This window comes from Artibeus jamaicensis, unplaced genomic scaffold (assembly GCF_021234435.1).
Source record: "Artibeus jamaicensis isolate MK-2021 breed Jamaican fruit bat unplaced genomic scaffold, CSHL_Jam_final contig_452, whole genome shotgun sequence".
NCBI lineage: Eukaryota > Metazoa > Chordata > Mammalia > Chiroptera > Phyllostomidae > Artibeus > Artibeus jamaicensis.
Window position 1 is genome coordinate 3,751,758 of NW_026521837.1, and position 25,487 is coordinate 3,777,244.

General features: G+C 32.8%; 1 protein-coding gene across 4 annotated transcripts in view; it reads right to left on the reverse strand.

Moving 5' to 3' along the window:
* MAPK10 (mitogen-activated protein kinase 10) overlaps window positions 1-25,487 on the reverse strand; it is a 340,107-nt gene that overhangs the window by 48,442 nt on the left and 266,178 nt on the right. For 3 of the 4 annotated variants that reach the window (XM_053666317.1, XM_053666318.1, XM_053666319.1), the window contains 2 exons: window positions 5,605-5,787; window positions 2,534-2,658 (listed from right to left, as the gene is read on the reverse strand). In XM_053666317.1, coding sequence (XP_053522292.1) covers window positions 2,534-2,658; window positions 5,605-5,787 — 308 coding nt within the window. Of the gene's footprint in view, window positions 1-2,533; window positions 2,659-5,604; window positions 5,788-18,439; window positions 18,512-25,487 lie in introns of all 4 variants that reach the window. The other variant, XM_037163882.2, reaches the window with a different exon arrangement.

Consider the following 25,487-nt stretch of genomic DNA (forward strand, 5'->3'; position numbering starts at 1 on the left):
AATACTTGCTTGTTCTGTGTGTTAACCAATCCATCGTCCTTGACCTTTAGGCTCAATAATACCTTTCTCTTACAATTCCTAAGTCTTATGTTATTGCTACCCATGCCCCAACACTATAATATTGAAATGGTTGAAAAATGGTTCTAGCTACTTTAGTACCCTAAATTTCATCTTTTCATTCTTCAAAGGGATTCTTCATAAAAAGTTAAAACAAATTTAAAAATTCATTGAGAATGTTCATTAATCTCTTTTTGGGCAACATAATTACAAGTGAATTACAAATGCAGACTTTGTGACACCAATTAAACTCTAGGCCACAATACATTACAAACAGATTACACACATTACATTAGATGCAAGGGAAAAAACATGCCACATAATTTGAACTATCAAAATACACAAGGAGCGGGGGATAGTGACCAGATGGGGAGAAGGAAGGGAAGTCAAGGGGAAAAAGGGGGAGGGATTCGGAGGAACAAATAGGAAGGACACAGGGACGAGAACTAAGGGGGGGGAGGAAATGGGAGGGAGGTGGGGAGCAAGGGGCAGGGGAGGCTGGGATGGGAAAAATAGACAAAAAACTGTACTTGAAAAATAACTAAATAAATTTAAAAAAAAATGGAAAATAAAAAAAAAAAGAAAAAAAAAGAAATGCTTAGGGCAATCAAATAAAAACATACTAAACAACAACATGAAAGCATATATTTTATAGATAAATGTAAATACATAGACAAATAAAGAACAATGTAACACTGTAAAAAAAAATACACAAGGAGCAATAATTTCAAATAATTTATGCTTCTCTAAAGTTTTTTTATCAACATAATCTAAAATATGTTCTTGAAAATCAACAGAGAAAAATATTCTCATACTTAATTTTCACATACATATACATTATACTTCATCTTACTTATTTCATTATTTCATTCTATCCCAAGAAAATCTTTGAAAGTATTTCCCAAGAATGAAAAATTTGAAAAGATTATTTTTTTGTTACAACACTAATTTATTTAGTTTTAAAATCATTATAATTACACTTGAAATTTTTTTATGTTAATCAGTGTTTATTTTATAATTTTTATTCACTGAATAAAACTATAGATATTTTGGGCAAGTGACTTATAATGAATATTGCACTTTATAAAAAGATGAGTATATTTAATATATTTTGAAAATAACATAGGTTCTTTAATCTGCTTAATTTTAGGATTTTTATTTTGTAAAAATCAAATCAAGTGAATAAAAATTCATTTGAAGCAAAATAAAATTTCATCACTGTGAAACTGTTCAAGTGAGCACATCTTAAGGGAATGTTATTGAAGACTACACTCCTGCTTCCACAATTGGGAGACTCCTTTATCAGAGAAGTGTTTTCTCTGAAATTTTTGAATGCTTAAGGATTGGGTTGCTGTGAAAAGTAGCTTTTTTAATATCATGTCTATAAAATGTGATTCTACCCTATCCTCACTGCCACCTATCAGATCTCGCTTCTCCATGAAGAATGAAAAGATAAGAAGTCAGTCTGAATCTGGTATCTCTGACATGGGCAAGCACATGATGAAGCAGAGGAAGTGGAGCTGAAACAATGCAAACTATCCTCAAGGAAGAGTAGCTGGGGTGCAGAGAAGGACACAAGAAAACAAGCAAAGAGAGTATTTCAAATAGAAGATTAAGAACCAGTTCAAATAAAGTAATTTGAAGCTATTGTCTAAACTCAAATCACATCATTGAGCACAGGCATTCTAAAGATTTTGATGTTTGGGGGAAAGGCAACATGGACAACAGCAACATTTAGAAGAGTGACAGAAGGATGTTTCCTTCAGGACGCCTGTCGCAGGGGGCAACAACACCCCAACTGTTTTATGCAATGCAGACGCCGCACAGAGAAAAGAAAAAAGGAGAAGATATTAAGTGGCTGAGAAATAGTTTTAAAAAAGGAAAGAAAAGAGAGTCATGCTTCTGAGGAGAAGCATTCTTAAACTGCCTAGATTTAAAATATGGAGCTACACCTTGCTGTGGAAATCCTTTTAGAATCAACCTGAAATGATGTCCTCATTGAAATACCCAGCTTTTGTCACCTAATGTATGCAAGGTTTCACAAAGTCACCAATGGCCTGTCATAAACTTTATAACCAAAATGTTTCTGGCACTACATTTTTCTAATGGCAGGCATCTTACAATGGAGATAGAGGGAAAGTAACTTATCCTCTATTACAGTGTCTGCTACTTAGTTGGCATCGGGAGAGGCTGATAAACACAAAGAAGGAGTTGACAATTTAACAAAAACAAATATAAGAGTTTCAAGGACAACTAAGCTTTGTTGGATTAAATCACCATCACTGAAAATCCTGAAAAAGAAATGCATTTGAAATGTAAGTAGAAGAAAATAACTTGTAGAGGGTAAGTAATAACTTTGTGACAGGAATTTCACAAAGGTACATGCGAGTGCTCTAATTCTCTCAGTTTTCACCACTGAGCACCCATTTACTATGATTTGTTTGTGGAAAGAAAGTAAAAGAAGCCTAGGCCTTACCGCCTCCACTTCAGCAGGGTCATACCAAACATTGATGTACGGATGCTGTAAGGCATCATCCACTGATATTCTCTTGGCGGGATCAATCACTAGCATCTTTGACAACAAATCCCTGGCTTGGCTGGCTGGAATGATAAAAAAGGAAAATAATTAGTAAAATTTTTATTTTGGCAAGGAAATTTGTTGGAGGGAGAAGAAACTAAGAAAATAAAGATCACTTTCTTCCTGAACATCATGTAGCTTCACCAAATGATTAGGGAAATGCAAAATGAAACAATGAAATATTTTTTACCTACCAGATTTTCAAGAATAAAAGATGGTACAATATCCACAAACACTAGGTAATTTCTTTCACGTCGATGGGAACATAAATGATGCAGGTTTTTTAGAAGGCAAATTTGGCAGTATCTATCAAAGTTTAAAATGTGAATACTTTATGACTCAGCAGTTCCACTTTTAAATATACAGCCCAGAGAGACAAGTGCACATGTCATATAATGTATACAGAAGGAGAGTTCACTGCAGCATTGGTTATGGAATGAAAAGTTTTAAAAACAATCTAAATTTCCATCTATAGAGTAGCTAAATGGCCTTTGATAACAACCATACCTTGGAATTGTATTTGGCAATTGAAAACAATGCAGTAACTCTACATATGAGATCTGTCCAGAAAAAGTCCAACCATTGTTAATATAACAAGAACAGTTTACATGACATCTATCTAACCTGGCAGCCATGGGGAGTGGATGGGATTGCACATAATGGTGACTTCACCCTACTAATCAGTAGGGGTGGTAAAGGCCACTGAGTGAGCATGCGTACTGTGTGGTCATTGCATTCAAAATGACTGAGAAAGTAGAGCAATGAATCTGCATCAAATTTTGCATTAAGCTTGAACATGTCTCTGTGGAAACTCTTTGGTTGATTCAAAAGGCTGTAGCTATGGGCAACTGTTGAATGGCAGCTTTGTCACAACAATGTGCCCACTCATGCATCACATCTCATGAAGAGGTCTTTGGTGAAACATCAGATCACTCAGGTGACTCAGCTCCTCTACAGCCCAGACTTTAAGCCATGGGACTTCTGGCTTTTCCCAATACTAAAATCACCTTTGAAAGAGAAAAGATTTTAGGTCACTGGTGAGATTCAGGGAAATACGAGGGAGCAGCTGATGGCAATTGGGAGAAGTTTGTGAGGTCCCAAGGTGCCTACTTTGAAGGGGACAGAGGCATCACTGTCCTATGTTCAAAGTTTCTTGTATCTTGTATCTTCTTCAATAAGTGTCTCTATTTTTTTCATAGTACATGACTGGATACTTTCTGGACAGGCCTCGTACACTCACATGGACATATTGGTAAGTGAAAAAAAAGTTACAGAATGATCCATAGATCATGATGCTATGTGTGTAAATCTGTCCCACCTCAACAAGACAAAAAATATTTCCCTATCTCTATTTAGGTAATGTAAGTGCATAGAAAAGGTCTGTAAAGATAATCAACAAACTGAAAATACCTTAGAGGAGGAAAGAAGGTGTACATGTATTGCTCACATAAATAAGAATAAATTTAAAAGAATAGTTTTTTAAAAGGTAGCAGGTGGAGTTAGAGTAGACTGCTTATTTTTAAAGCTTTTCTGAACTAGGAAAAGAGCTAAAGTGGTTAAGGGAGGCAAGAAGGCCAGGGTTGATCTTTAGGATAAGAGAGATGAAGATGATTTCAATAGGAGCAGAAGCTTTAAGGACAGAGAAGAAGGGTCAGGTTTTGAGAAAAAAAAATCCACAAGACTTAGCAAACAAATTGATGTGAAAGCTTTAGTTCAATTTACAAAATAATAAATGTTTACTTGTTCACTGTGTGCCAGGTATAATGACAGGTGTCAAATCCAATTTGTTCAAAATCACTTAGGACATTCTCAGAAATGTCCTAAGTTAAAGTAAGAATTAGATTTTTATTTATATTATACTTTATACAAATTTATTCCCTGTCTCTATTTCTGACTGAGGCCATACAGGGTCAGACACAAATAATTCCCCCTTTTTATTACAAAACCTTTAATACAAAATTATAAGAATGTAATTCTGTAACATGACAGCATTATACTCAAGCACACCATATGACATTCTAGATGAAATGTTCAAATTCAAACTATAAATTATTACACCCATATGATTATCCTACTTACCACACTCAAGCAGGCATTACTTCTGCCGGACCCTGTATTATCCCAATTTTGTGGGTGAAGAAACTAAGATTTGTTATTAAAGTTCATGACTATAGACATAGTAGTCTGAAGAATTACTTATTAATTACAGTGTCTATATTGAGTATAAAATGTGTAAGTAAAATCTCATTTGTCAACTAATTTTTTTTAAAAAACATGGTTAAGCATTCCCTAAAACACAACTAAAACTCAGATACCTGCTTCTCCAAGGTTTTACAATAAAAATCTAGTGTTGGAAATATTTTCCAGGTAATAAAAAGAATTGAAACAATGATTTTAATATATATTATATTGGTCCTAGAGATACACTGCAAAATAACTTTAAAAATTTAAGTAAGGTCCATGAAATAATTAACCTGGACCACACTGTCACATACTTCAGTATTTTCTTTTGAATATTCAGACAATTCTAAAACCCTCCACTTACTTGCCCTTTGGAAGAAAGATCCTTTAAGAAATATCTCTCCTGAGCCAGGTTATTCCCCTGAATCAATCAGACACCCTTGGAAGAGACCTAGAACTGCTGTCTCTAATTAATCTCCTACTATATTCCCTAGCACTTATACAGTAGTAATTATATTTATGACTATAATTGTGTTACATTACTTTTAGAGACCCTTACAATAAATAACCATCATAATGAAAAACTGACCTTATAAAGACTTCTCAGCCTTAGCCAATAATTTATTTCAAGTATACACAATGCAACAAAAGTCTAGTGAAATTAAAAAAAAAAAAGAAAGACCTCACCTTAAATTGAGGTAGTTCAAACTACAGAGATGTCTCTACCATTTACTTATCTAGCCCCCTCACACACATAGTGGTTCTGAAGTTGTCCCTGATGTGCTTACCTTTGAGTTTATTGTGCTCAGAATCAGCGGGAAAGAGGGAATCTGGAAAGAGTTTGGGGAAGGTGAGTCCTGCATACTTAGGCCGATTCTCCACATAGTTTCTTACTGTGGGTTGCAATTTCTTCATGAATTCTGGACATGGTGTTCCTAGTTGCTCAATTACTTTGTTCCACTGGTCAATATCTGAGAGTTGGATAGTTAAGGGCAAACAGAAGTACAGGCTACTATACTAGCTCTAGCCCTCCACTAGTTGGGAGACTAACTGCTTCTCAGATCCTGGCCACTCATTGACACAACTGGAATTTTAATAAGCTATAAAAGACAAATATAAAATCAGAATTGTAAGGCAATGAATCCTCTTAGAATTTTAATTCACTTTTGGCATATATACAGTATTGGAGAACTAGCATCACTTAACAAAACAGGATATTGTGAAATAGTCTTTGGGTTGTGAAGGTGAAAATGTTTCAATAACACAAGAAAGATTTCTTACGTTAAGATAAACTTCTATATAACCACATGATCCAAAGAAAAATATAATGACACATAATATTTTTATTATGCAATTACCTCAATCACTTATTTTCTAAAAATGACAAATACACAAATATTTTAAATAAGATTCATTCATATTTTTCTTAAATTCTTCTTAAGATTTTTGTTGTTTCTTTCTCTACCAAATAGGAAATTTCATCATCTGTTAGTGTTTTCTACTCATGTGTATTTCTTATGGGATCAATATAATTTTTGATAATAAGGCAATTTATTAATTCTTCACCAAAGACTTTAAAATTTTCTATTTATCACTGTAGTCACAGTTTATACCTATTTTCTTAGTAGTACCCTGCATTCCTGAATATTAAGAAGATATGAGAGTAAAAATTAAATGATCCATTTAAGACAACAGATTTCCATCCAAGTGCATGTATTTCAAAAGTACATTAAGTGTGAAGAATTCTATAGAAAAATATTAACTCTATGAATATTAATAACTCCCCAAATGGGAGCTAGACTTTTGACAGATATACCCACTAATTGAGATTCTCTTTTTTTTTTGTATAGCACTTAATGACTTTATTTTTTTTTAAATTTTTTTTATTGATTATGCCATTACATTTGCTCTATTCCCCCCTCCCTTCCCCTCTACCCTGCATACCCCTCCCCCACCATTTCCCCCTTTAGTTCATGAACATGTGTCTCAATTTCTTTAGATTCTGTATTTCCCCTACTATTCTTACCCTCCCCCTATGTATTTTCTATCTACTGTCTATGCTACTTATTTTCTGTACCTTCTCCCCCCCTTCCCCTCCTCCCACTCCCCTATTGCTAACCCTCCCTGAGATCTTCATTTCTATGGTTCTGCTCCTGATCTAGCTATCCTCTTAGTTTGCTTTTGTTTTAGGTGTGGTTCTTAATAACTGTGAGTTTGCTGTCCTTTCACTGTTCGTCTTTTTTATCTTCTTTTTCTTAGGTAAGTCCCTTTAACATTTCATATAATAAGGGCTTGGTGATGATGAACTCCTTGAATTTGGTCTTATCTGAGAAGCACTTTATCTGTCCTTCCATTCTAAATGAAAGTTTTGCTGGGTAGAGCAATCTTGGTTGTAGATCTTTGGTTTTCATGACTTGGAATACCTCTTTCCAGCCCCTTCTTGCCTGTAAGGTCTCTTTTGAGAAATCAGCTGACAGTCTGATGGGAACTCCTTTGTAGGTGACTGTCCCCTTAGCTCTTGCTGCTTCTAAGATTCTCTCCTTCATTTTAATCTTGGCTAATGTAATTATGATGTGCCTTGGTGTGTTCCTTCTTGAGTCCAACTTCTTTGGGACTCTCTGAGCTTCCTGGATTTCTCGGAAGCTTAACAGCGCGAACAGACCAAAAATGGCTCTAGGAAAACTCAGAGCCCCAGAACCGATAGACCTAAGTGATGAAGAAATAGCCAGTCTTTCAGATGCACAGTTCAAAACACTGGTTATAAGGATCCTTACAGAACTGGTTGACTTTAGCCACAAATTAGAGAAACATATGGAAGCTAAATTAATTGAAATGAATGGGGATACAAAAGATTCCAATAGTAATGGAAAGAAAATTGGGACTCAAATCAAGGGAGAGAACCAGAAGGAAGAAAAAAATGGTCAAACAGAAAGGAATGAAGAAATAAGAATTCAGAAAAATGAGGAGAAGATTAGGAACCTCCAGGACATCTTTAAACGTTCCAATATCCGAATTATAGGGGTACCAGAAGGGGGAAAGGCACAACCACCAGTTGAAAAATTATTTGAACAAATAATAAAGGAGAATTTCCCCAAGATGGCAAAAGAGATTCTCTTTTTCATTCATCATTAACAATTGTAATATCAAAGCCTTATGAATGATAAATACCTCCAACGAAAACTCTGAAGAACCAACTGGAAGACACTGATTTCAAAGAAATACTTTGCCGTGTGTCAATGAATGATAAAAGCCTTAGAAATTCTTTCTAAATCCAATACCACAGGCAGTATTCTCCCTTATATTGTTTATTCTCTTACAACTCTATTTCTTCAGTAATGTTAATTAATTGAATTCTGATCATGTAATTTGCAACAGTTCAGGGAACTTACCATAATATTACTTGAGTTTGTAAACTCCTTATGCCTAGCTATTCAATACAGCTGGACTAAAAAAAGATCAGCAGTCCTGATAAAAGACAAAATTAACTATATTAACAATAATAAATATATAATGCAAACAAAGTAGATAGGATATTGCACACAGATAAAAATCAAGCTAATTTGCAAATTCTCTTTTACCTCCTTTATAATCTAGCTGAATAAAATTTAAATTACCACATATTCTCTTATTTACTGGGATGAAAAAAAGACTATGATTGTGCAATATCAGGAAGCAAAGTGAAAGTGGAAAAAACTGAAAAATATTCATGAGAATATAATAATAAGTCAGAATGCTTAAAAAATAAGGAGGCTAAAAATTTTAAAAGATTAAAGTTAAAAGTTACTCTTACACAAAACTGATGTTAGTACTATGGATATAGTTAAGCTTTAACTGTTTAAACAAATTTAAATAGAAAATATTAGTACAGCTAAATAAATATCAAGTGCTCACACTGAAAATTAGGAAAAGAGGTCTACTCTCTAATGCAGTTAGGTTATCATGTCCTACCAGTCCTCATTTAATCACTGGCTGAACTTCCTTAGAATCTTATGGATGATGTCAAAGTAAAAAGAGGGGCAAAGACCTGTCGTATTTTCTGTAAAGGTGTCATTTAAAAGTTAGAAAAATACTCCTAACAAACTATGGGATTCTAGTTATATTTAACTAGACATACAGAGTTATTCAGTTAAAAAAATAGCTGCTTTTAAAGAAGTGCTCTCAAAACAATTCCAGGTTATTTTTTAATTTTTTAATTAATTTTTTATTGATTATGCCATTACAGTTGTTTTATTCCCCGCCTTCATTCCCCTCCACCCTACCCCCCCCTTACCCACCATTACCCCCCTCTTTAGTTTATGATCACAAAGGAGTTCCCATCAGACTGTCAGCAGATTTCTCAAAAGAGACCTTACAGGCAAGAAGGGGCTGGAAAGAAGTATTCCAAGTCATGAAATCTAAAGACCTACAACCAAGATTGCTCTATCCAGCAAAACTTTCATTTAGAATGAAGGACAGATAAAGTGCTTCTCAGATAAGATCAGATTCAGGTTATTTTTTTTTTCAGAGTAAAGTTTAAGAATAGTCAAGTATTGTTGAATGTGTTCAATAAGAATGTTAAAATATTTCTTTTTATAAGTTACGGTTAAAGCTTACGGAAGTACTCAGGGAACATTCATACCTTAGGTTGCCTTTTAAATAAAACACAGTTGTGGTCCTTAATGCAACAGCTTATAAAAAAGTAGGGAGGCACAACTCTTTATTATTGTCAATGAAATAGTTGAGTGTTAACACTTCAACTATGTGGTATAATCATCTTTAAAAGTTCAGGCCTTTATTTCAACCAATTCATTTCAAGTTCTTTTTTCTCATAAACAAGAAGTTGTATTTAAGTATTAAGCACTTCTTTCCCAGATGTTTATAGAATCACAAAGTGGACAACTATGTCCAAATATATACATATTTAGTTAACCACATGATTTTCCTTTATAATTGTAACTACCCAAACAGAAGCCAAGACTAGAAGTCATGTCTCCTGACTCTAAGTTCAATGCTAATTCCAAGGATTCCAGTAAGGAAAAGAGCAAGTTTGAAATTATAGTGGTAGAAATTGCTTCTATTATTAATTTGGCCATGAAATCGATGGGATGTTTGTCACAAGCAATTCCTTAAAGACTGTCTCTGAAACTGCCTCCTTGGTGTATCAGGTCCCCTTCACATAAAACAATTAACTTTATTAATATCTTAAATAGAAAATGACATGATATATGTTTTTTAAATAATCATATTTCCACAATAATTGTATTTTTAAAAACATATAAAACAATAACTAGATTTTTATGCTTATGTGTTAATATTAACATGGTAAATATATTTTTAAAAGAATGGCCAGAGTTATTTTTGTAAAATAATTGTTTGCTTTAGAACTTTCATAAGTCATCATTTTTATACTAAATACATATGAATCTGACTATTTACAAAATCCAGCCTGTGAACTTATTTAAAAAGCAATAAATGTGTTTTATATTTTTGATTTAGTATTTCAGTGAGAAATCATCATCCTTAACATATTTATCAAAGGCATTTAATAAACATTAAAATTGAAAATTATCATTTTATAGGAATTATTTGACAGTCAATTTTCTTTATCTAATTCTAAATTCACTATATAAAATAATCATATTGCAAAAACTGATTTTATTGAGTATGATAACAAGACAAAGTATATGTATCGACTATTAACTGTCTTCAATAAATAGTATTGTAATAGGTGAATAAAACAAAATTAACATAGATTATAAAATGAATTATTTGAAATCTTAAGATTGAAAATTTTTTGTTAATTTTATCAGCTAGAGAAGAATTTACATTTCATGCATGCCTTTCACTTTAACTGTCTTGGTTGAGAACTTTCTAAAATGTATCACAAACTAAAATACCTTATCTATTTCTGCCTATTTTAGGTTATAATTATGAACATAATTTGTACAATGTACATTCAAGCTTTCAGAAGCTACAACATAGACTCAAAAATAGTGTTTAATGGCCTCATTCTACTATGTCCTTTGAAAAATTATCTTCTTGGGTTTTCTTCCATAGTTGATTAGTTTTGTTATTATGAATATGGTTTCTGAAACTGAAACTTTCATAAATTTGGACTTGCTTTCTCCTCTACTTGAAGCCTTATAGTCAACATTTTGTGCAAAATTTTCTGACACTTATGTAAAACTTAAAGAATATCAGTGTTTATGTCCAAATTCTTAACTATATTTTTAAAGATTATTTTGCCAAAGAATAGTTTCAGGGGAGGCTATTTTATCTGTCAAGCCATCCAGCTGCCTAGACACTGCATTGAGTATTATTCTGTGGCTTTATGTCTTTCCTGCTAGAAAACTATTGCAATCAATTAATAATTTCTGCAATGAATATGCAATAAGGAAGTAGAGGGATGTATGCCATGTGTTAGGCATCATGATATATCAAGTCCCCCAACTTGAATACTTGTAACATAGGAAAATTACAAAATACAGATCCATTTCCTCTCCCCATTGATTTATATAATCCTGTTCATAGGTCTGATATAATATTATTTAAACAAAGAAACAAACGAAACACCAGCCCTGGCTGGTGTGACTCAGTTCATTGAGCACCAGCCTACAAACCGAAAGGTTCCGGTTTGATTCCCGGTCAAGGTGCATGCCTGAGTTGCAAACCAGGTCCCCAGTAGGGGGTGTGTGAGAAGCAATCGATGGATGTATCTCTCACACACTACTGCTTCTCTCCCTCTGTCTCTTTCTCTCCCTTTTTCTCTCTCTAAAAGTAAATAAATAAAATGTTCTTTAAAAAGCAAAACAATAAAAACACCAGTAGTAACCAGTGTAATCCAGATGGCTCCGGAACTCTATTTTGAGAAATACATACCAATGTAGCATATACTAAGCCTCTTGTCAATTACTATACCAGATTTAATAAAGTACTGCCTTGCCAGTGTGGCTTAGTTGGTTGAAGCAGTTTCCTGGCAGGACATATGCCTATGTTGTGGTTCAGTCCCAAGTGGGGCACCTATGAGGGGCAACCAGTGGATGTTTCTCCCTGGCATTGATGTTTCTCTCCCTCTTTCCCTCCCTCTCCTCTCTCTAAAATCCATAAGCGTGTCCTCAAGGGAGGATTAAAAAAAGAATAAAGTACTAACATATTTCAGTTTTATGAGGCAAATTAGTATAGCTTGAAATTCACCAATAGTTTATTCCATACCTATTTTCTATGAAAAATATAGGAGTTTCACATAAAAAAAGTACTTCAAGAAAAGAAAAATTCTAACATTAATCTTATTTCTTCATGTAAATTTCCTAAAAGACCATGAGGATATATTTCGTGGCAAACACAGGCTCTCAGCAGAGGAAAACAGACTCCACCACCAAAATTTAGGAAAGGATTGAAATTATATGTTGCTATTACCTGTGGGGTTCTATTCAGAGACAATGCAAAAGCTACTCAATATAAAGCAAAAATATCTGACAATTTATTTCTGTAATTATTTCACAGAAGTTTAAAAATCAGAGTAGAAATGTATATACATATGACAGAGTTCTGGAACCAGATTTTCATGGTTATGTTTTAAGTTGTTTTGTTCCTTTAAAAATATTTTTTGTCTTTTTTTAATTTGAAACTATTCTATTCCTTTCATAAGGCCCCTCGAATTCTGGTAATATGATATGTGAACAAGTGCTTTAATATATAATTGTAACTAGAATTTATTTTTATTATAAATGGCCATAGGAAGAGGAAATATTATAAGCCAGAACACATCCAAAACTCAAAGATGAAAATATGAGTAAAAGGCTATTTGTTCACTGGTAATAGATTGCTAGTGGGATACTGTGGGACACAAAATATCCAAAAGCTGGCATTTGAAGTATGACATGCATGGATCTTAGTACAGTCTGTCTTACACCTATTTATTATTATAATATATATTTACTTATAAAGCAAAATAATGGGAAGACATTTCACATATAAGTGAATCAAGTATCTATTCACTAAGCTATTAAAGGTTAATCTTTGGGCCCTCTCATTTGCATAGGCCCTTGTAAAACTTAGTACCTAATTTTGTATAATTTAATTTTTTACAGCATTAATTATATAAAATTTTGTATAATATTATGTATTTTATACATAACACCCTCCTCAGATTTATGACATCCTCACCCTACAAAGTCTGGGTCTGTCTCTGTCTGCATTTTCAAACTGGGAAGCAACGCTTGACATCTGTGTTTTGTGGCTTTTAAAATTGGTAAGTAAAATAATTTTAAACAAAAGAGCTAATACGAATAGCTCTAACACTAACAGAAATAGAGAATTCTATTTAAGGGAGTTATAGTGACATTACTTTGATCTGTGAGGCCATGCCTGGAAGATTACATCCATTTCTGGCTATAACACTACATAAAAGGGAGATTAAGAAGTTTAATCACACAATCAAGTTTATGCCATTTTGACAGGCATACCTGGAAACCATTATATGTTTAAACTAAAAAGAGAGCAGGAGACAATATATACCCTCCATCCTAGCATTTTGATCTCTCTTATCCCTCAGCCATTATCACTTCCTGACATACTGTGCCTTAAATTGTAAATTTCATATCAAATATTTCATGACATAATTTTCATGATGAGAATTTTTTTTTATTGATATATCCCTGGAGACAAAAAGTGTCCAGCACACAGTAGGTACTCAAAAATATCTGTTGAATAAATGAATGTTTACTTTATGTCCAATAAGTTTTTTTTAGGAAAATAATGTATAAAAATAGGGGAGAAAAATATTTAAATAAGCAAAAGCTGAGAAATTCTGGGGATTGGGAATATATTGGAATTTAGGAAATACAGTCGATCTCAACAGAGATAAATAAAAAGAAACCCACACCTAGTCATGTGGTAGAGATACAGCAAAAAAACCAAAGGCCAAAAAAAATTGTAAATGAAGTTAGAGGAAAGGCAAAAGCTATCTCCAAAGATGACTATTAAATTCACCAGCAGTACTAGAAACTTTAAGTGGAATAATATCTTTAAACTGCTGGAAGAAAATAACTTTCAATGTCAAATTCTATATCCAACTAAACTATCTTTAAAGTAAGAGAATCCAATTAAAAAAAGAGAATTTTATTATAAAAGATTCCCCCTAAAAGTCTTCTAAAATATACACTTTAGGAAGAAAGAAAATAATCTCAAAATAAAGGACCAAATTGCAAAGAAGTAGTAGGAAGCCAAAAACAAATGATAGTCAAAAGGATGAATCTAAAGAAACTCTACCTATACACAATAAAATTATAATATTGTCAATTTATGAGGCTAAAGAACAAAAAATTAGTGTATGCTAAGATCCTTGTATGCTTAAACAGAGGATTTTAAAATGTCTTTATTAAAATAGCACTTCTCTACAAATTGAACTGTAGATTCAAAACAATTCCAATACAAATACCAATAAAAATCCTTTTATAGATGTTAACTAGCCAATTTTAACATTTTTATTGAAGAGTAGTAAGTCATTAATAGCTAAGATATTTCTAAAGAAGAGGGAAAAAAGGGATGAGGTTTAACCCTACCTGATATAAGCCTGTAGTATCCATTGACACTAATTAAGGAAGGGTAGTAGTGTTATAGATATACCTAAAGAGAACAGAATATAACAGCCCTCCCCTTACTATGTGGAAATTTATGACAGGGACAGCATTATAGACCAGTGAGAAAGAATACACTGGTCAGTAGATGGAAGTAGAAGAAAAATGGGATTCCTCTTTCACACCATGCATACAAATTAACTACAATTGGACTAAGCCTTAAGTTTAAAGGCTTAAACTTAAAACATTCACAGCAAATTTACAAGACAACATAAAGACATCAAAAAATTCTTAAACAAGATATAAAAATGCACAAAGCATAAAAAAACAGATTGCCAAATTTCAAAAAAACAGTGTAAAATAATATGAAAAAATAATCCAAATATAGGGGAGAAGATATTTGCTACACATAAAACTGACAAAGATTAGGTGGCTAATTATATAAAGAAATTCTAATAATCAATAAAATAATGCAATAGGAAAAATGTTTTCAAAAAACCACTTTACCAAGGGAAAAATGCTAATGTCCAATAAACAAGAAAAGATGCTTAACCTCCATTGTAGTCAAAGAAATGTAAATTAAAGCTCTACTGAAGTAGTATTTTATATCCAAGAGATTGGTGACAAATGATGAAACCAATCTGACAAAACCAAGAGCTGGTAAGGAAGGCATCTATATACTGCTACTCTGGAAATTAATTTGATGCTACATAGTCAAGTTAAAAATGTGCACACCTATGAGCCTGGGAATTTAAAAACAAAACAAAACAACATCTTCCCCATGTGCTCCTTAGGGACATATATTCATAACATCATTTATAAAAATAAAATCAAAAATTGAATATATGCCAAATTCTATTTATAGGAGAATGGAATAGTCATAGAATATTTATAGGCTGGAATACTGCACTGATGTGAAAGTGAACTATGTCTAAAGCATCAATAGGAGTAAATCTCAAAAATATATTGTTAACTTTTTAAAAAGTCACAAAATAATAATGATGATATGTAAAAAATACAACTAAGCCATATATTGTTTAAGGATGAATATGTATGTGGTAAAAATATAGGGAAGGTCAAAGATTGGAAAGTGTGTCTGGAGGACAGCAGCGACTTCTGTGGGGAGAGGAGAGTGTATGGTGACAGCACACACACAGAATGATTCCGAGGCATTTAACAGTGACGTTCTATTTTTTAACCTGAGTGATGGTACCTGTGTTCATTTTATTGATCTTATTCAAAATTTATATATTTAATATTAATTTGCTTATATAAAATATTCTGTAATTTGAGAAGTAAAAATGTCTGCTATGATGAAATTCAGTAGGAGAGATCCCAAAAGAAAATTATTTCAATAGCTGATTTCTAATCCTTCTCTTGAGAGTTAAAAACATACTTGACTTGAACAAAATTCAATTAATATGCACTAAAAATACATCTACTAATAAAGTAGCATATAAATATATAAAAATTTTTAAATTATTTTTAGCTATCTAAATTTCTCAATTCTGAAAATAATATACTGAATTTTTTACGCATAAATGACAAAGGGTATAAGAACTTATTAGTATTTTAAGTTTTGCCATTATATTATTTATTAAGAAGACTTGCAGTGTTCATATTGCAAGAACTTTTAGAAATCATTTATTTTGAGAATGTCTTCATATAAATGAAGATGTGTTGATTAAAATATTATAACTCCTTATGATGTATTATACAGATGCATAGTATACATACTATATATCTCCAGCTCCATTTTAAAGGTTCTATTTAATAAACTCAAATATAATTTTAATGCCTCTTCAGATAAGTCATTTATAACTATAGGAAGTTTTTAAAAATAAATAATGTCTTGGCCTGGTTGGTGTAGCTCAGTGGACTGAGCATGGGCTGAGAATCAAAGGGTTGCCAGTTCGATTCCCAGTCAGGGCACATGCCTGGGCTGCAGGCCAGGTCCCCAGTATGGGGTACACGAGAGGCATCCACACATTGATATTTCTCTTCCTTTCTTTCTCCTTCTCTTCTCCTCTCTCTAAAAATGAATAAATAAAATATTTAAAAATAATAATGTTTTGTATTTTAATAGGTTGATTTTAGGGTATTCAGTTTTGTAAACTGCATGAAAAAGACTGATTTAAACTTTAAACAATATGTTTGAAATCATTAAAAGTCTACATCCTATCCTCTGAGGAGATGCTTTAGAAAATAATTCCCATGTGGTTGGGAAATTTACAAATGTATCCCAATATGAGAGCTCCAGAAATAATTCAATATCAAATATCAAGGTCAGGCATTGAAAGGGCATCTAATATGAGACTTGAACATTAACAGCAGCCTAAAGCTCTACTTGTAAGGGATTTTGATATCCAAGTTAAGAAGTGATACCAAAGCAACTTCTGCTAAAAATGGATTCTAAGAAAAGTTAACTGGTATTTAATAACTCAGTTGTGAAAATCAGATTTTCCTTAATAGAAAATATAAGGAAAGTAGTGAAAATCAATCATTTTCATTTACAGGGGCAATCTTCATTTCAGTCATCAATTATTCAACCACAATGAACTTCTGAAAAAGCTGAGTACAAAGGTAATGGATTGAGTCGATCTTTATTAAATGTCTAAAATTAGCCAAAATTTAAGTACTATTTCATACTTATTTCCAAAGTCCAAACTCAAGTTCATAATTTTTTAAGAATCAAAGAAATTAGTTTTTTTCAAATAATATGCTTTTCAATAGCATTAACATTGATACAAATGTGATAAATTTGTAGATGTTATTTAATAAGATGTGTATGTAGAAGACAACTGCAATAAACAGAAAAAATTAAATAAGCTTCTGTTATATGAAAGATTAGAAAGAATTTTTTAGTAATGATGGAAGTTAAAACATCCATAAAAAAACAGTAAAGATTTATTTTTTACTAAATAAAACATTTAGTTTAAGTTCTTTCATTCAACAAAAATTAAATGAGTGCTAGTTCAGTCATTTCCTAAATTGGTCTTTAATACAGAGAATGTGTATGTGAAACTATATATCTATAACCATATATGTAATATATTAACCCTCAAAGTGTGTGGCTAATCATAATGTGGTTAGGATATAAATCATAATGTGGTTAGGATATACTATATTAGTAATTAATTTACTTTAATTATATATTAAACCCCATTATTACTGCTTCAATTTTAGTTTTGAATTACAGTCATTTAAGCAGATGTTTTATCTTCACTACTGTGAGGTCATATTATGTTTATAAATTACTGTGTGTAGTAGGATACTTAACTAACTTAAACAAATAAGTTATTACACACTCATATACTATTCACACAGTATCTGTATCTACTTAAAGCTGAAGAGCCTCTGGAATTTTTATTTGCTAATTATTTGCTGCCTAAGAGAGGGTCCCTTTTACTTATTCAAGTGATCTAAATTATTTCTTCAGGTGTTTTATGTAAACATTATTAATGAGGTTTTAATTATATTTGTTAATTATATGAAGAAAATAATAGCAGGATTAGAGCAATCATTCTCATAAATGAAGTAGATGAGAAAGAGAATTCTAGAAGAGTTTGATCAATTTAAAAATAATATTCATATGCCTGTTCCCCGAATATATATTAAAATAATATATTGTATTCGTGGGTGAATATAAATCTAATTAAATTTTGTATGCCAAGTGACTATTTCTTATGTTATGAAAGCTAAATCTTGTCTTAAAACTAAAATATTGTCACTTTTATCTACCTATTAATAGAACTTAATTTTGAAATATCTACAACAAAAACAATAGAGAAGAGTATAACACTGTTATTAATCCTTATGACTTAATTAAGGCAGATCTTTTGACAACATGCTAATGTTTCGTACTTGGTACTCTATTATCCACGTAGGATTTTACTAGAGACACAGTTATTCTACCATGATGCTAGCTGCGAATATTTGACAGTGAAGTGTCACGGAAGCCCTCTGAGGGCAGGAAATTTATACCATCAGCAGTACTGTATTTGAAAGCAAAGGAAACTGATTGAGAGGAACACCTGCAGAGTCCACTGGCTGCTGAGAAGGATACGATCAGTGCCAGGAAACAGCACTGCACCTTTTATCATTTCTCCCATGATGCACCCTACTGACCACATGTCAACTGAAAACAAAAATGACATGAAGATAAACAAGAAGACAGAAATAGAAGAGTAAATAAATGAAAACACTTCACTACCCATGCCATAGAGCAATGGCCTGACCTTTCACTGGATGGATGAAAGGCCAGTTTTATGATCATTAGTCTTTAAACAGTAAAAAGGAGAGACAACAAGAACATCAGGGCCTTTTCTTCTATGAAACTAAAGTAACAACACCATGCAACATTACCCAATATATGATAGTTACTTTGCAATTATAATTCAATGATTAATTTAGTTTCTGATTTAAAATGTCTAATTTGCATTCATCTACTTGAATTCTACTGATTTTATTATAAATTACTCTAGATTGTATTAATGTAGGAAACATGCAAATCAGTAATTTTTTACTCTTTTGTATACCATATTTAGAAAAAAGAAAAGAAAAGCTGCCAGCAACCTCAAAAGAAAGGGTTTCTTTTACAAAGCAAATTTACTCTTATTTATAAATGTGAATAAATTTTAGGAAGTAATATGCCAGCTCAAGAATGACTGTTTGGAAACTGGCTCAGTTTCATTGACTGCTATCAAAGGAGCAAATCTCTAAACAGGGAGCCTTGCCTTATTCTTAGAAACATTGTTGCTTCATAAGGGTAAGAAATGCTGGCTTTTAAAAAGGGACAGTTCCACATGAAATAAACAGAGACCAATACTTTTTCTGAAACTGTGCATCAAAAGAAACTTAAAGTTTAAGGTAAATCATTATGTCTCTCGGCTATTCCCAGTTATCATCCAGAACTTAAAACCAGGAAGCTAGGGCACAGGGTACACAGGGAGGAACGGAATGGGAAAAGGTAAAGCAAGGGAAGTGAAATCTCTTTGTTTAACTCTAGCTGGTTACTTACTTGTTCTTTTGAAAAGTCAGAAAGAAACAGGTAATTTTTATGGGGGGAAATAAACTAGAAGAATAAAGATGTCGAGGGGGGAGCACATAGGGAAATACATTAGCAGCACACTATAATTTTGCTCCATTTACTCCTCCTATTATATCTGGTAATTTGGCAGTGACCTTAAAGAATTCCTCAGGAGATTCTTCCCAGGGTAAAAATCTCACTCCGATTAAACTCAAAAGTTTTCATAGGCTTAACTCCTAAACAAGGTGATCACTGCAAAGGAATTGTTACAGCTTTGAAGATGATAAGCATACACAGAGAAGCAAATTTGTTTTGCTTCCATTTTAGAAAGCAAGTGACATGCAAAGTTATCAAGGAAAGATAGAGCAAACAGTTGTGCACCCCTTTATTATCAACACATTTGTTATTCCAGATAATATCTGTCTCACGAGAGGCTGGTATTGTGAGATTTTTTAATTAAAAATTAAAGGAAAAATAGAGCTCTGAAAATATATTTGTTTTTGAAATGCAAGTATTCTTATCATACTGTCCAAAGTGACCAGTCTGACTAAATTGCTACTGACAGTGCTATTTATTTTTTATAGATACTAGGGAAGTGATAGACAAAAAGTGTAGAGAGATAAAAACTCAGTAAGCAGGGTTTTCTCTTGCCTGTATCTATTTGGACATTTGGGGAAAGGTTGTAAAGGTTGTTTCTGCCACAAACCCATCTGGGACTTAGAAAACATCTATTCCTGTTTTTTTTTTTTATGCAAAACCTCTCTTCCTTGAAAAAATGACAAAATCATTTTTTCTCTGCTACAGAGAAAAAACCAACTCCATTGCTTTCCAACTGTGTAAGCTCTAGTTCATCTCTTTATTTCAGTTCCATCCTCTAAAATGCAAATGATAAATAGTATGTATCATGTAGAATTTCTAAAAGACTTGGAAGAATTATGCCTCCTAAAGATCTTTTCATATTGCCTGGTACATAGTAAGTCTTCATTAAATCTTAGTTACATATCATTGTGAATTAAATATATACTGGAAATATATATCAAAATTATATATGTGAAAGGTTTATTTATTTTATATTTATATAGTATATTCTATCTTATATTTATTTATAATTAAAAACTATCTGCAGTGCGAGAAACTCACCACTCACTGGGTGATCCTTCTCACGACTGAAACCACTTAGGAAGGCACTCCACACACTGAGTCACAGTTGACTCTGTAGAATTGCTCTCCATTATCTAAACAGAAATGGCCCTGTTCCTTCACCCAAATAATAATCTTAAAATATGTGAATATACTCTGTGATCCCTGAGCACACTTCCTAAAAGAAGCGACTTTTTATCTTTCAGCTAACACCTCTTGACTTTTCACTTTTCCTCCCATATGCCTTGAACAACAACAATCGGCCTAAATGGAATCAGCTGCTATTTGGTCCAGTCTCAACTGGTTCTAGACAGTCCTTGGTTTAATAAATGGTATAGATAACTGTGTATGCCCCAGTTCTTCTTTGTGTGGCTCTAGTGGATACAGATATTCCAAAGTAAAAGCAGACTATTTTTAAAGATTTAAATTCATGTCAGAACCCAACATAGACTTAATAAATCATAAGGGTTTTTTGCATAAAAATTAAGCAAAGATATAAACTCTATATCTGAACTACTAATGAATATATACTGAATTATATTATCTTTATTTTCATGTATATGTTCTAGGTGATAATAGCCTGGAAACTTTTCCAATTTCCATTTAAGTTTACTCACTATTCACCATTCCTACAGACTATCCTAGTTTATGGCACCTAAGTGCTAAGCCTTGTGTCTGCCTGGCAATGACACATTCCATCATTCACAACCATAAAAGTGGAATATATGCATATGAGTCAATACAGATTTTTATATACTCAAGATAGGATTATTTCTCAAGATAAAGTTATTGCACTGAACTTTATGTTTATCAAGATGACTGGATTATTTACAAAATTGTCATGATATTCTAGTGAATACTGAGTGTGCAAAAGGCTTAGGAAAAAATTAGCAGATTCAGCCACTGTTGGAAACTGGATTTTGATGTTTTCTAGGACAGTCCAATACAGTATTTGGCTCTCCATAAAAGTCCTGTGCACTAATGCTACCCAGGTAGAATTCTAGTTGCTTTTATGATTCTGATTCTCATTACATTTCCCCACCCCTCATCAGTATTCCTATAGGGAAAGAGCAGATTCATGTGCAACTTCTATACTCAGAAGCTGAGTTCCTTTTCTTAAAATGAATGTTAAGGAAGTTTTGGTACGATAAAATATAGTTATCAATTTTCTAAGTAAGAAAAATATTAAGTGTCACATCATTTGTGAGGCATTAGATTATACTAAACTACCATTTATCTACTTTTAGCCAAGAGACAGAAATAACATAATGCATGACCTGATAGCTTAAATCTAAATGAAGAAAGCAATATATTGCTGCTTCTATTACTCTGTGTAATAGTTTGGATTGTTATTTACAATGAAATATTTTTGGACTATGTGAGCTTTGTTCCAGCAACCTGACAAATGTTTCAGTGGCTCTCGTAACATGAACTTTAAACCACACTGCTTTTCTCATTAACATGATTATATGATTACATCTTCATTTATCATAGAATTCAGACAATGTGTTTAGATACATTTTTGAATACCTCAAAGTACAACAGCAAAATTTAAATTAAAAAAACACAGAATACTATTTCCTTGAAACACTTATGTTTCAAAAGTTAAAAATTTAATTACATATTTAACAAAAGCATTGTTTTAAACTTCAATGGAAAATGGAATTATAAACTATTACTAACATACATGAAAAAACTTAGAAAATACAGATATTGCACATGAATCTAAGTGAGAAATATAAGCAATATCTGTGGACATGATGCTGAATATTCTAGGATAGAATATTCAGTGCTAGGAAATCAAAGGAAGGTTTTCTTCTTGAATCTACATACTCACCTTGCTTCTCTTTCTTTATAAATTCTATGAGATATTAATTTCAACCTTTATTTAAAAGATTTTATATTGTTATTTGATTTTTATAAAACAGAAAAATCCACTAAACATTGTAATAAAGGAGAAAACTTTTAGGTTTATATTACATTATAACTAAATTATAGACTAATGAACTTACAAAATATTTTACTGTAAAAACACTTTAAATTTTTTACTGCACCAAAAATGTTTACACTGTCATCTTTGGTAATCCATATAACTCTGCAGTGTGTATAAATAAGCATTTACAGAAATCTTAAGGTTGAAAAAGTATTTTTCTTTAAACTTCTTATGTTCTGATCAACAAACAGCATATGCTGGCTCTCAATGTCTCACATTATCACCAAATTAAATACAAGCTCTCTTCAGATCCATGTGTCCTCACTTTATTCTGCACATCAACTTGTAGAAGTACTTTAAAAAATAGCAAACAACTTTTTATTCTTTCCTTTTCCTGTTGTCTAAATCACAGATAATTTGGTTTCTCATCATTTGAGATAATATTTTGTTTATTTATTTTTTAGTTAGTTATTTTTCAAGTACAGTTTTCTGTCTATTTCTCCCAACCCAGCCCACCCCGCCCCATGCTCCCCACCTCCCTCCCATTTCTACCCCCCTTAGTTATTGTCCCTATGTCCTTTATACTTGTTCCTCTAAATCCCTCCCCCCTTTCCCCCTCTTAAATTCCCTCTCCTCTCCCCTCTGGTCGCTGTCCCCTTGTTCTCTATTTAAGTGTCTTTGTTTTTATTTTGCTTGCTTGTTTGTTTTGTTGTTTAGGTTCCTGTTAAAGGTGAGATCATATGGTATTTGTCTTTCAACCCCTGGCTTATTTCACTCAGCATAATGCTTTCCAGTTCCATCCATGTTGTTGCAAAAGGTAGTAGCTCCTTCTTTCTCTCTGCTGCATAGAATTCTATTGTGTATATGTACCACAAAATATTTTTTTATTACAAGCAACCTTTTAGTTATTTCCATTTTTTAATAATTTACCTAATTCAATTTGAAGGTTATTTGGATTATATCTCCCAAAAACTAACTCTATAATATAGAAATTGGAGTTTCTTATCTTTGAAAATATTTGCAGGTATGTGTATGTTTGTAAACAATCAATGTTTTACATGTATTGAATGACAATCATCACAGCAATCCTGTAAGATAAGCAAAGGAGGTATTTTATAAAGTATTATACATGTAGGAGATAAGTCACATGACTAAAGTGAGTAGGACCAGAAGCCAGTGTTTGGGGAACTATTCCCATATGAGCTCAAGATATCTGACTGCTGAAGACAAGATGCCCATAGTGGGCGCCACCACTCATATGCTGTCCCAAGGGTCAAATGGACCAAGGACAATTTAAATGCAATGTCACAGTAATGACTAAGAAATGTTTCTTAGTGTTTGTAGTTTTATTACCTCAGTGTTTACTTCATTTTTAAAAATGACTCAGTACTCTGTCTACAGATCTATAGATGGAAAGAAAGGAGGTAAGGTGGTGAAGGAGTGAATGGAAGCCACTCTAACCTCCTCCCACAACCAAGCTGGAATTACAATTACATTGTGGAGAAATTACCTGGAAAAAACAACCGTACAATAGTGAGAAAGAAGTCTTATAAGCTCAAACATACAGAAGAATCAGCTTCAGCATAACCTGGCAGTAACTGCACAACATCATACAAGATATGGTGGGTGAGGTGACCCTCAGTCAACCAGCTGGAGAGAAGGACCCACCAAAGAACAACACAAAAACAATCAAAACCCAATTACATCCAGAGAGCAAACATAAACAGCAGAAAGGACATCCCAAGAGCATCAAGTTTAGGAGATCAAGGAGACTACACCACTGAATCTCATAGGTCTTCTACCATAGAATTTCACACCACAAACTCAGGGAGTCAAAATAGATCTAAATTGAAGAAGCAGAGGCAAACAAGAACTACACAAGCAATGGAAAGACAAAGAAATAACCCCTAATTTAAAGGTAAGGAGAAATCCCCAGAAAAAAATGCTAAATGAAATAGAGGCAAGCAAACTGTCAGAGACTGAATTCAAAACAATGGTTATAAGGAAGCTCAATGAGCTTACTGAGAATTACCAAAAACTACAGGAAAACTATGAGGAACTTACTGCAAACTATATAAAATGAAAAAGGACACAGAAACTATCAATGAGAGCCAAGTGGAAATGAAGAATACAATTTCTGAACTGAAGAACACAGTAGAAGGAATCAAAAGAAGGCTACATGAAGCAAAGGATCAAATCACTGATCTGGAGAACAAAGTAGAAAAAAACACCCAGAAAGAGCAAGAAAAGGAAAAGAGACTCAGAAAGAATGAAGACAAGTTAAGGGAAATGCAGAACAACATGAAACATAATCATATCTGAAAAATAGGGATACCAGAAAGAGAAGAATAAGAAGAGCAAGGGATAGAAAACTTGTCTGAAAAAGTAGTGATGGAAAACTCTAATTTGATGAGACAAAAAGTCACACAAATCCAGAAAGCACAGAGGGTTCTAATAAAGAGGAACCCAAAGAGGCCCATACAAGACACATAACTAAAATGGCAAAATTCAAAGACAAAGAGAGAATCTTAAAGGCAGCAAGGGAAAAACAGGAAGTAACATATAAGGAAGCCCCAATAAGACTAGCAGCTGACTTATCAATGGAAACACACCAAGCCAGAAGGGAATGGCAAAAATATTCCAAGTGATGAAAAGCAAAGGCCTGCACCCAAGACTGCTGTCCTGCCTACTGTACCCAGCAAGGTTCTCAATTAAAATGGAAGGCGAAATAAGGAGCTCCCTAGACAAAAGAAGGCTGAAGAAATACACTTCCACCAAGCAGCACTGCAAGATATTCTAAAGGGACTGCTTTAAGAAGAAGAAGAAAAAGAGTCGGAGAGAGAGAAACACAGGTACAAAGGGGGTAAAATGACAATGAATAACTACCTATCAATAATAACATTAAATATAAATGGATTAAATGCTCCAATGAAAAGACATAGAGTAGCTGAATATATAAGAAAACATGATCCACACATATGCTGCCTATAGGAGACCCACCTCAGGGCAAAA